The following is a 12,821-nucleotide window of genomic DNA, read 5'->3' as shown; positions in this document are numbered from 1 at the left end:
AGCAGGTTGACATGACTGAGCCTTAAGAGGTAATTCAGGTGTTTGATGGCAGGTATCTCAAAGAAAACCTGCAGATTCCTGTTTGGAGAGCAGAGTATCAATTGAACATTTATTATTAGCTTTAAGGTAGTAGTTGAATTATGTTATTATATTTTATGCTTATATGGGAGAGGGAGATCTGCTAAAGGCTGGTTTGAACTGGTTTTGTTATAAAAATATATGGAACACTGATGAGTTAGGATTGCATGAATCAAATTTTCCTCAGAATCCTTGGCTCTGGGAGGTTATTGAACAACAGACAGCCCAGAATCTCCTCTTGGAGCAAAAGCAGACAATACTACAACTAGTGCTTCATTTCTCCAGTAGCCTGGGTTGTTCATCACTGGGAGTTACCATAGATATATTTTGCATCTTGTGAATGCTTGTTTTTCTAGTTTAACAAGTAATTAGGTAAATAGTCTGAGTTCCCTGCTTATCTTACTTTTGCTGTGTTCAGTTTCTGTATCTTTTCCAACCTATGGTGGCAAAGGTTGTGGCTGGCATGAACAACATAAGTAGATGATTTGAACTTTATAAGACACTGGAAGTGAAAGAAGAGAGATGGAGGGGATAGACAGAAAAAAGGAACTGTCAAATTTCTTGCTAGCCATGGTAGGGATAAATCAGAAAAAAGGCAAATTTTGTATCTATTGACACAAAGCAGTCTAAACCTAATTATTTTTCACTGCTATTCTTTAATGTACCTTTGTTATTTACTAGTTCTTTTTCCGGCTGAGGTGAAAAAATGTCAACCAGTTCAGGGTAAGAATTGAGTTTCTGGTCCTCTTACATACTGGAATTTTGCTGTCTGACCCAGAAAAAAGGAAACTGTCAGCTGCAGTGGGTGTCCTAAAATAACACTGCATTATTAGCAATGCTGTAAGAAGAAACTATTACTGTAAATGAAGTATAAAAAATGAGAAAAGTAAAATATGATTTGTCATGAGAAGCAAAGAAATCTGTGGAGGTATATTTCAGGGTGAGAAGAAAACAGATTTAAATTCCAGTGAAAGAAGAAATGATGAATCAAAACTCATGGGTTCACCTTATAAACGCTCTTCCCTACAGCAGAACAGGAGACTGTTCAATGTTCATGGCATGCTGTCAGTCAAGCCTCCAGATGATCTTCCTATGGATGTACAAATAGCAAATTAAAAGCTGATGCAGAATCATAGAATTATTTAGGTTGAAGATCAAGTCGAACCATTAACCCAGGACTGCCAAGTCCAAGTCACTAAACCATGTCCTTAAGCATCATATTTTTGTGTTTTTCAAACATGTCTAGGGGTGCTGATTCCACCACTCCCTGAGCAGCCTGTTCCAATGCATCACCACCATTTCAGTGAAGAAATGTTTCCTAATATCCAATCTGAACTTCCTCTGGCATAACTTATGGATGTTTCTTCTTGTCCTGTCACTTGTTATTTGGGAGAAGGGACCTACACCCTCCTGCCTTCAGCCTCCTTTCTGGTAGCTATAGAGAGCAGTAGGTCCTCCTGAGACTCCTCTTGAAATTAAACAGGCTGAGGTCCCTCAGCTTCTCACAGGATGTCTTCTCTAGACCCTTCACAGCTTCATTGCTGGTCTCTGGCCACGTTGCAGCACCTCAGCGTCCCTCTTGCAGCGAGGGGCCCAAACCTGAACACAGCGTTCGAGGTGTGGCCTCACCAGTGCCCAGGACAGGGGGACCATCGCTGCCCTGGCCCTGCTGGCCACACTGTGTCTGGTACCAGCCAGGGTGCTGCTGGCCGCCTTGGCCACCTGGGCACACTGCTGGCTCACGCTCAGCCGGCTGTGGACCAGCACCCCCAGGCCCTTTCCCACCAGGCCCTTTCCAGCCGCTCTGCCCCAGCCTGTAGCGCTGTGTGGGGCTGCTGTGACCCAAGGGCAGGACCCGGCACTGAGCGTTGTTGAACCTCATACAACTGGCCTTGGCCCATCAGTCCAGTCTGTCCAGATCCCTCTGCAGAGCCTGCCTGCCCTCCAGCAGGTCAACACTCCCCCCCAACTTGGTGTTGTCTGTGTGCTGGCTGAGGTTTGCTCTCAATCCCCTTGTCCAGCTTGTCACTAAAGATATTAAACAGAACTGGCCCCGGTACTGAGCCCTGGGGAACACCGCTTGTGACCAGCTGCCAGCTGGATGTAGCTCCACTCACCAGCACTCTTTGCACCCAGCCATCAGCCAGATTTTTAGACAGCGTGGAGTACACCCGTCCAAGCCATGAGCAGCCAGTTTCTCCAGCAGAATGCTGTGGGAGGTGGTGCCAAAGGCTTTACTAAAGTCTAGGTGGCAGCATCCACGGCCTTTCCCTCACCCACCACATGGGTCATCTTGTCATAGAAGGAGATCAGGTCAGTCAGGCAGGACCTGCCTTCCATAAACCCATGCTGGCTGGGCCTGATCCCCTGCTTGTCCTGTACATGCCACATGATGGCTTTGAGGGTGATCTCCTGCACAACCTTCCCTGGCACTGAGGTCAGGCTGACAGGCTTGTAGTTCCCTGGATCCTCCTTCCTGCCCTTCTTGTATGTGGGTGTCACGCTGGCTAATCTCCAGTCAGCTGGGGCCTCTCCAGTTAGCCCGGACTGTTGATAAATGATGGAGAGTAGGTTGGTGAGCTGTTGCGCCAGCTCCCGCGGTACCCTCGGGTGGATCCCAGCCAGCTCCACAGACTTGTGCGTGTCCAGGTGCTGCAGCAGGTCACTGGCCGTTTCCTTGTGGACTGTGGGGACCGTGTTCTGCTCCTTGTCCGCATCTTCCAGCTCAGGAGGCTGCGTAACCTGAGGGTGCTGGCCTTGCTATTGAAGACTGAGGCAAAGCAGGCATTAAGTACCTCAGCCTTTTCCCCGTCCTTTGTGGCCATGTTCCCTGCACATCCAATAAGGGATGGATGTTATCCTTGGCCCCCCTTTCGTTTCTAATGTAATTGTTGTTCTGCTAGTTACATAAAAGTTATAAATTTGGAAATGATTCATTGCTGGTTTTTTAGCGTACTGACAAATTTGAATACATTTTGGTTTGAAATAATGCAGCTATAAGTATACCTAGACAAAAATGGTATTAAAACAGGTGAAGAGTGGAAAGGAAGCTTAGTTTTGAAGAAAAGATTAGGTACTTGAGCAGTCTTTCTCCACTTTTCTAACTCCCTTTCTAATTGGTCCTTAATTGTAGAGACTTGTGACCTGCCTGTGTATGTATTTTGGCATGAAAATATTTTATGAAAAGAAGTTACGTAATATGTATTATTTCTCATAATGAGAGGCTTTCTAGTCCAGCGGGAATGCTTTTGGACAGGGAGGCTTGAAACTAAGTCTGTAGGTGCAGCTTGAAGTTTAGCACTAAGGAGAGCTGTCCACTGCATTTCATTTTGCCCATCTGCAAAATGATATTAACATTATTTATAAAACACTTTATGGTTTTTAAGTAAAAAGTGCTCTCTGAGAGTGAGACATTTAATATTCTCAGTAGTGTCTGTTCCATGTTATATTTGTATTGTGTTTGACACGGCATTGAAACATTCTGCCAGCCCATTTTCTCAGTCATTGTGGCATTTTCCTCTAAAATTTCTTCAGGATATTAAAATCCCTTGTATTTCTCTTTAGACTGGGTTTTACCAATGGCACACAGCAATATAGCCTTCACAAACATATGGTAAATCTTTGGTAAAGTATATATATCAGTAGTCATTAACCCTACCTTTCCTTTCTTTCCTATAAACTACTAGGATCACTTTTTGTAATTCTGTGTATTTTGTTAATGTTTTCATGAATAAGGGACCATCCTTTCCTCCCCATGCCCTCCTAGCACACATGTTTTAGGGCAGGGGTCCTCAAACTACAGCCCGCGGGCTGAGTACAGCCCCCCAGGGTCCTCAATCCGGCCTCCGGTATTTACAGACCCCCCCACCCCCCCTCCACTGGGGGTTGGGGGGGCAACCAAGCAGCTGCAGATGGCTGCCTGCCACTGCATCCGCACGCCGGCCCCCTGGTTAAACAGTTTGAGGACCCCTGGTTTAGCGTAAAGAATATGTCCAGTATCTCTTGACTAGCATTACAAGGAGGAAGCAGAACCTCCTGGGATGTGAAAAAGCAAGCTCTTCAGGTTTTTGTGTAAACATACTGCTATGCACTTTCTTTTTCTGGGAGAAAACCCAATTATTTTATGTATACCAGAGTTGGTTACAGATTCAGTTTTAGGAGATAAATTCCAAAGAAATTAAAGCTAATTAATGATTTATAGAGATTGCTGGTATTTTTTATTTAGCTGTGTGTTGTGTTTTACTGGGTAAAAGATAACTGGTTGACTTTCTCACCACTGCAGATATCTATGTTCTACTCTATTTACTCTGCTAAACGACAGGTGAAGCCAGATTTTTTTTTTCTTCTGTTTGTGTGCATTAACAATAGGCCTACCTGAAGTGCAGTTTCCCTCCCTGTTTTACTGAGAGATCAGCTGGGCTGCGTTAGTTAAGCCACAGTAACTTGATTGTGCCATGGACAGCTCTGGACCCAGCAGCATAAATATAGCACTTTTGTCAACAGGACAAAAATAGCTTCAGAATATTTTTCATCTGTGGCTATTCATATCTCCAAATTCTTTACCTCTGTGTTGTTTCGAGTTGGATTTAGGGAAGAAATAATTTGAATGGAGGAGCAGTTTGGAGAGGGAGTAAGCAAGACGGTCAGGTCTTAGCCATTGCAAAGTAGGTTTTGTCCTAATGACCCTGTCTCCTGTTTCTCAGTGTTTTGATGATTTTTGAATTCAAGTTATGAAGGATACTGGTCAAAGTTATGAAGGATACTGGTCAGAATATTTTTAGACTCGGGCAGTCACAAAATAATGTGTTCTGCTCCCAGAATATTGGCTTCATAGGTTTTTTAACTCAGTGAAGTGATACTTTCAAGATTTTTCTCTAGCTGGAGAAACCTGCTGACTGGTGTGTTTTGTATATAACTTTTCAAAGTTAGATTTTTTTAAGCTAAGAGGTGGTGCTTGCAAGTACTAGGAATTCAGATAAAACTGCAAAATGCAATAAAAGAAGTAAAACAAGAATTATTACATCTGTGCACCAGCAATAGCTTGCTAGGAGTTAATGAAAAACATTGTTACTTTGCCTGCTGTGGCTAAGCTGCTGAGTCCTGCAATGGCATGGTCAGAAGACATTTGGAAACCTTCTTTGGCTTTATGGGTTCATCTGAATGCTACTGTATGAAGCTGGAAGGTTCATGTAGAAGCATGAGAGGGGAAAGAGTGGCGACTAGAAAGTTTCCTAGTTTATGCAAAAAATATTGTGTTAATCTTTTCTTCATCCTCTTTTAGATGACTTAGATTGTACGTTGATTGGTTCGGGTCATACAGGTTTGAAACCTACATAGATGACATTAAAAAACCCCAAACCCTCAGCACAACAGGACGTTTGAATTTTGTTACAGAAAACTTAATTCAGTCATTCTTATTCTAACTCTCAACTTCAACTCTTTTTCCTTCCATCTAGGCCATGTGTTTATACGGTGGGATCGCCGATAAACAACAGAGCCCTTTTCCCATGCCAGGAACCACCAGTTGCCTTGTCGACATGGCAAGCCTCAGTCCGAGCAGCTGCAGGCTTTGTTGTGTTAATGAGCGGTGAAAACTCAGCAGAACCAGTCCAGCTTCGAGAAGGTGAAATATATTTTCTCTAGAAAGTTATTTGTAATAATTTTATAATTAGAAATATAGCTTAGTAAATATATGATTTTTGAAAGAATGAAGTTCCTAACCTTAAAAGCACTTACATGTCAATCTGTAGTCTCCATGTCACCCTGTGGAAAGGTTACCTGCTCAAGGCCTCAGGATAACTTACCAACAGTTCAAAGCATCTACATTTCACTATGTTACTTCTACTTACTTTTTTCTGTGTTTTTATTCCTTTTACTTTCTCCAGACCTAGACTTTACTTGTCATAAATATGCTTTGTTTTCATCATTCTAAAGTTGAACATTTCATAGATAATGTACCTTACCAGGTTCTTGACAGCTTCAGGCCTTGGTGGATAATTAACTTTCAGTTTTAGTTCTCCAGTCCAAGTGTACCTCAGCACATCAATGATTAGTACTGGTCATTGTGTCATATCTGTTTCCTGAAATATATGGAATAGATGAAGAATATCAGGTCAGTGCCCTGAAAATCTGGTCTTCGGCGGTGGTTTTTTGGCATTGGTAGATCACAGCTTGTGCAACAATAAGCAAGCAAGCGTTTTTCTTCTGTGTGAGTTATAATTTATTGTCTAAACTTCTGTCTGCCCAGAGAAGTTGTTTTTAAGGCAGTTTTACACATAACAAAAAGTATGTCTTGTGCCCATTAGTTTAGAGATAGCCTGTTCAAACAGGGACAGTATTTTCTAGTGTAAGCAGTTCTGATGAAAAGTAGCATATAGGAAAAGGTTAGAATTATGTGTTTCCAGAAAAAAAAGTAACCTTCTGTTCCCCTTTAGAAAGACAGCTTTATTCTTCAGCAAAAAAAAGAATGGAAGTCATCTTGATTTCAGAATGGATCAGTTAATCTATTTGCATGGAATTGTCTGGTTATTTCTGGCCATATGTGAAGCCTGTTTCAAGCCTTGTCTCTTCAGTTGAAACATGGAAAACTGACATGGTGAGCTGCTCAGCTCCTCACTTGGACTGTAATACTGTCTTGGTGTCAAGAAAGCAATGATGCTCTTGACTGCAGGCAAGGAAACCAGCTCAGCCATCATTGTTGAATTACTTTAATCCACACTTAATCTTGCTAACGAGTTGTTGCCTGTTTCTGCCTCAGTGGTGGCTATGTCTGAAATATTAAGAGGAAGAAGGATGCTTATGTGACTTTATAGAAAGAGAAACCTTGGGATAAAATTTGGGCAGTATGAATTGGCATAGGTCAGTTAAAACTGATACTCTGTTAGACCAATTAGCTAGTTGAAAAGGCTATATTGTGAAATAATTACTTCCTCATATGTTTTGTCATTCTAGTTTAAAAAAGCCATTAAAATTTTATACTTGAATAAAATAAAATAAAAAAAAAACTAGTTGTGGGGAAAACCATTTTTAAAGTCCTGTTGATGGAGTGCTGAGAATTGTATCAGGGTACCATATTGTCAGTGATGGCACTGGAGCTTAGTCACCCAAAGTCAGACTTGTCACCCTGTGGGGAACAGAAGGGGCTTTTGTTTAAATCCTTGTAGTCGTTGCAGTGGGTCAGTTTATGTTGGTAATTCATGTGTCAGCTTAGAGCTTTCTTTGATTGGGTGTTTTGGGTTGTTTGGTTTATTTTTTTAATTTTCCAAAAACTAACACAGTGTATTTCCTTTCCTAAGAACTCTGTGAAAGCAAGAAATATTCTTAAGAAGTCGTTCATGGGAAGACCAGTAGGGAGGAAATGACTCATTTTAGCTTCACTCCGCTAATGAAGCGCTGAGTGAAAACTGAACTGGGAACAACCAAATGTAGCATTAAAGCTGGCTTCTTTAGGAACGGTGTGACAATGGGAAAAGTTTTGTGCTGAACTTAACTGAAGAGAAGCAGCAGGAGCACCTACTGCACTTCTGTCCTTACAGTTTTCCTTCTGCCTCTCTTCAAGATGGAATTTCCAAGAGCATGGAAGGTTCTGGTTACAGATCTATGCAGTACATAACATTATGGTAATTTTGATGTCATCGTGGAAGGGTTGCTGCGTTTCTTTAAAGGTAGTAGGTAGGCATTGTGCTCCAGTAGCTCTCAAAGACTCAATCATGGATGAGACCCTTGTTATCTTGGTGCTTATATACAACTGGAAATGACAAAGAAGCGTTAGATACCTTTGTGGAATTGTAAGTATTTACAAAACAGAAAGGAAAGGAAGGAAAGAAGCAATATTGTAAGGAATGTTTTAAAAAACAAATAAACCCAAGGCTCAAGTGCTAATCTGAAGCCTTGAATAAATTCTTAATGAATTTAGGAATATAAATTCATTAGTTCAGTTAATAGGACTTTTAAGAGTTAAAAAGTTAAAAATGGTCTGTTAGTGTTATAATAACCTGGCCCACATAGTTCTTATTGTTAGGCAGTTATGAAGGATGTATGAAATCTATCCAACTTAAAATTTTGTCTTTACATTTACAAAACATACCTAAAAGTCTTTTAGGGTGATTTAACTTAAAATACCTTTTCTTTGCCAAATCATTTACATACAGTATGCCGTTGTGCTGCGTGTTTATAAAACTGTACATAACAGGCAAAACACCAAAAAATAATTTTAAAATGGTTTCTCAGAAAGAATAAGTATTTTGGCAAGTTGTGAATTAATTTATTCTGAATAGAATTACAAGTTAGCTGAATATTTTTTCCTTTAGAAGTCATATTTATAGTAAGAGTGCAAGGCAGACAATAAGAGAACAGCAAGCAAGGATGATACATACCTTCAAGCTTTTAAAAAGAGTTTTGCTTTCTGCTTCACAGATGTACATCTCTAGATGCATGATCCAGTGCACTTCCAGACTAGGTGTACTCACATGTATAGATTCCTCATTTGTCACTTGTATTTGCAGGTTTTGGTAATAGTGTGCTTCCTCCCGTATATGCTGGTTTTGCATTCTGCCACCTACAAAACTATGGCTCATCCTGTCATTTGAAATGAAGTGAGGCCACATTTGTTTGGAAATATTGATATGTCACTTACTCAAGTACAATTCAAGTATTAAAGTATGACCTAAAAGTGCTTTAAAATATGATGCATTCTGTACAGAGCACTTAGAGAAGAAAAAAATATCAGAAAAATGCAATTGACAATGCTCTGGGGGAGAAAGCTTTATAGTGAGCACTGTGTGTGTGTAATGTAATCCATTTAGCCATTGAGTTTATTTTTCAGCACTTACCAGTTGCACTCTCCTTCAGCATATTATTGTAACACATAAAAGTGCAAATTTAGTCACAAACACCTTTACATTTGTTTTGATTAATATTCAATAAGTAGATATTCAGCCATCAAATGTGAAATCAACTGGCTTGCTTTTTGTGCAGTTACTCTATGCCATCTCTGATTTCAGCAAGAAGGTGTATTTTGTTATTGAGAGCAAATAATGGTGCTGGAGAAGCCACTGCTACTGCTCTGTAGTTACCACCACCAACAGCTGCTTTTCTTTGTGCTCCTCTAACTTTTCACAACGCAAAACGGAAGAGTCCAGTACTTGTGTTGATTGATCTCCAGCATGTATCAGAAACTACAGCACATCACAGGCTCATGCCTGTGAGGCAGTGTTGGACTAATGCTCTTGGCATGCATGCGAGGGTGCTGTGTGGGAAATTCTGGCTTTCAGATAAGATCAAAGATTTCTACAGTTACAAAGAGTTTCAGAAGGCTGGAGGGCTCTTAATCCAGTGCTCCAGCCAAGCAGTAATTTTGGCATAACTACTCATTTAGCCGTAGTTCTATGTATTAGCACTAGTTATTTGTCTATCAAATGCTGCGTGGGACACTCTCTCTTTTCCCATAGAGGTAGCTGAGTTTTGTGGGCTTTAGTGGATCATGGCCGCCATCTGTATTATGTGGTGTTTATGTTTGTGTTAGTGCAAACTGTTTGAGGGAAAATTTACTAATAAGTGAAAATACTCTTAATGTTCTTGCATATGGCATTAACAGATACTGACTCTCAGGTGTTTATTCAGTTATAATGCACTCCACAGGATTCAAACAATTTTAATGGTTTCAAAGGTAGCTGAATGCATTAAAAATTGTAGGAAGTAATTACATTGCTCATCACTATTATTTCAAGTAGAGGAAATAAATGGCCTTTAAATTGTTCTTTTGCACAATTATAAAAAGATTATAATTTCCTACCCTTGTTAAATTTATTCCCAAATTTTGCACAGGAAGTTTTCCAGTTACACCTGATAGAATAGGTGATTGTTGTTGCATGGTTTGTGCGGTTACAACATAGCAGATTTGCTTTGCAGAGCTGATTTTTTTTGAGTAATTATTTTCAAAATTATAAGCAGAGAAAATGTTTTGCAAGTACTAGAATTGCCTAAAATAGTTACCCGTAGGAATCGAGTTGCTCTTAATCCAGTCTGGTTGTAAGGACAGGGTATAAGCACTACAAATAAAAGGACTAGAGTGCTCTTCCTCTATGTTTCCCACGGACTAACCCCATCCTAGTATCTTAGCCTTCCCAAGGTGCCCTTGCTTAGTGTGAAACTGTTTTTGTGGTACAGAATGCTGGGTGGTTTTGATGAAGCAAGCCGTCTCCCCGTTTGAGCTGCACGGTTTTCTCTTACCCTAGAGGTGGTGCTGTCTCCAAGGTAGCCACGGGAAGGCAGAGGGAAGCCAGGGGAAGGGGGGAGAACAGGGGAGCAGAGTTGGAGCTTGTGATCCCAAACTGTTCCCTAGGGTGGATCTGAGGGGTGATGAAGGAAAACAAAACAAAGCCCACTGATCTGAAGGAAGTTAAAGAGCGGCAGTGAAGTTACGGGAGAAAAGCACAGTTATTACCTGTAGCGAGAAGACAGAAGATAAGTGTGGTTAGACTCTCCAGCTAGTTCAGGGTGCTTGCTGTAGGGAAGTATTGCCAACATAAATACCATCCACCAGTCAGTGAATGCACTGTAGAGAGGGCTCATTTGTCATGCCAGTGCATGTGATTTCAGTTGTTCAAGACAAAACAACTGTAGTATAAATACGTAGTTATCTTACACAGTTCTAGAGTATGAATGCAGAAGGTGTCTAAAAGCCCTGCAGGAAATGGATTGAGCCTCAATTAGGTGTGTAAAGACAGTATAAGTCTTGGATCTTCTGTGAATATCCAGTTTGCATGGTTTCTGTAATGCCTGCAGAATTCCAGGGGCTTGAAAAGAAGACAAGGATCTGTATGCTAGTTGCTTTTCTTTTCTTCAGAAAATCCTAATTTAGAGAAATCTGAAAACACGTACCAAAACCCCATAGCTTTCTCTGTCTTTGGTACCTTCACCCATTTGCCAGGTTTGCTCCAGATCTGAATATCTTCGTTGCTAATTCATGTGAACTTCTGAATGCAGTACATGCTGTTCTCTCTGGAGTACTAAACTGATTCCCCAGTCATTTTGACATTCTGTTCAAATTACAGTTGTTTTTTAAAAAAACTCTATGGTCTTGCTTGCTGTAGCCTGTCTTGCTAAATTTGTTTCTCACTGTAACCCTCTCTGCTGCCTCTGCATAGCACACGCCAGCACCTTTTCGTTTCAGTCTCCGCACTGTTGTGAGAGCCTTCTTTACACCTCCTGCTGCCTGGAACAGTTTTCTGTCACTGCCTTTTGACTTCCCTGCAAGTTTCAGAACTCAGTTAAAAACACATTACTGGTTTTCCGTTTCCATTACAATTCCTCAAATTTTCACTCTTCCTCTGCTGTTATTTAACTCTGAAGGTTTTACCATTAACATAGCTGCATGGAGCATTTTGTAATGCTTTGTATGTAACAGATGCTACACAGAGTCCAGTATTGTAGACTGTTTCTGGGCCTTCTTTTGTACGCATTTAAGTCAATGGTAAAGCTGCTGTTACCTACAGTGTGTGCAGGCCTGGGCTTCTAGCACAGCTTATGTACTGATGCAACTCTCTGTATCAGGAGTTTGGTATGTCAGAGTAATAAACTGTTGCTGTCCTGGGTGACCTCTTTCTCTCCAAGGTGGCATTTGCTTGCCTTGGCTCATTTGTAGCTTTGCTAAGTTGATAAAAAAAAGGGTGGAGGGGGGGATTTCACAAAAGAGCTATCATTCTTTTTCCTATTGTGTTTGGAGCAATTATGTTGCTTTTGCTCACGTATTGACAGGAGGTCAGGAAAATTACAGGAGTAATATATATTCACCTAACAATACAGACAAAAGGTTTTTGCTAGTAGTGGTGAATGTTGCCAAAAGTGGAATGGGGTGAGGGACTCTAAGTAGTTGCTAGTGCATGTGAAAGGCAGAGGCTTTATCTACCTCTTGCAAGACTTCACAAACAGTATTGTTTGTTATACTAGTAGTAAGTAGAAAATTTATTGAGACTAAGCAAAAAGTCCTTCCTTTGGACAGCTTGACCTTCTGTAATCATTAAGGTAGGAAACCCAGAGATGCTTTGCTGGTTGCTTATTTCCTTTCCTCTATGCCTTGTGGCCTCCACTGGACTTTTTTTCTTCATTTTTTTCCCCCCTTTTGATAGAGTTCCACAGGTCTGGTCAGAATACTATTGCAAAAACCCAAGTATTAATGTTCTCTTAAAATAACTGAAGTTTGTATGTTTCCACAGTTGCCACAGCTACAGCTATTTGCACATGATTCAGCAGGTTGTAACTCATGATAGGCTCTTTCCAAGAGTAATTAACCTATTAGTATGATGTAGTAACTGTACTTGTGACCATAAATCAGTACTTGAACGTGACCCTTAAGCTATACCTTTTTTAAAGGGACAGACGGAAAAGCTAAGCAACATTTAGATTAATGATGGGTATGCTGTCCTAAAACATCCTCCAGTTTGCCAAATGTTTCATAGTTATAGCCATCCTATACTGTACTCCTTGTCTTCCAGCACTGTGTTCCTATAATGATAAGATTTATCACCTTTTTATGTTCTGTTGACTCCCTAATCTTGTTTAGGCAGCTTCTGGATTATCATGACCAAATCATTGATTTAGGCAATAACCCATGTGATTCTAAGCTTTGATTTTTCTTTGCCTGGTTGGCACATCATATATCTCAGATTGGCTGGTCCAATTCACAAGCACTAGTGTTGTTTGTTAGAACTTGCCTATCAGTTTGGTACTGTCCAGAACACAAA

General features: G+C 40.7%; 1 protein-coding gene across 10 annotated transcripts in view; it reads left to right on the top strand.

The window, feature by feature from the left end:
• The window catches only part of AOPEP (aminopeptidase O (putative)), a 206,513-nt gene that overhangs the window by 23,051 nt on the left and 170,641 nt on the right, over positions 1-12,821 (top strand). For all 10 annotated transcript variants that reach the window (XR_008744745.1, XM_055790627.1, XM_055790626.1 and 7 more), the window contains one exon: positions 5,535-5,701. Coding sequence is in view for 9 of the 10 variants with exons in the window: in XM_055790627.1 (XP_055646602.1) it covers positions 5,535-5,701 (167 nt within the window). In the remaining variant the exon portion in view is untranslated. The remainder of the gene's footprint in view (positions 1-5,534; positions 5,702-12,821) is intronic.

The sequence above is a fragment of the Falco peregrinus genome, chromosome Z (genome assembly GCF_023634155.1).
Source record: "Falco peregrinus isolate bFalPer1 chromosome Z, bFalPer1.pri, whole genome shotgun sequence".
In the NCBI taxonomy this organism is placed as follows: Eukaryota; Metazoa; Chordata; class Aves; order Falconiformes; family Falconidae; genus Falco; species Falco peregrinus.
This window is presented reverse-complemented; position numbering and strand designations above follow the sequence as displayed.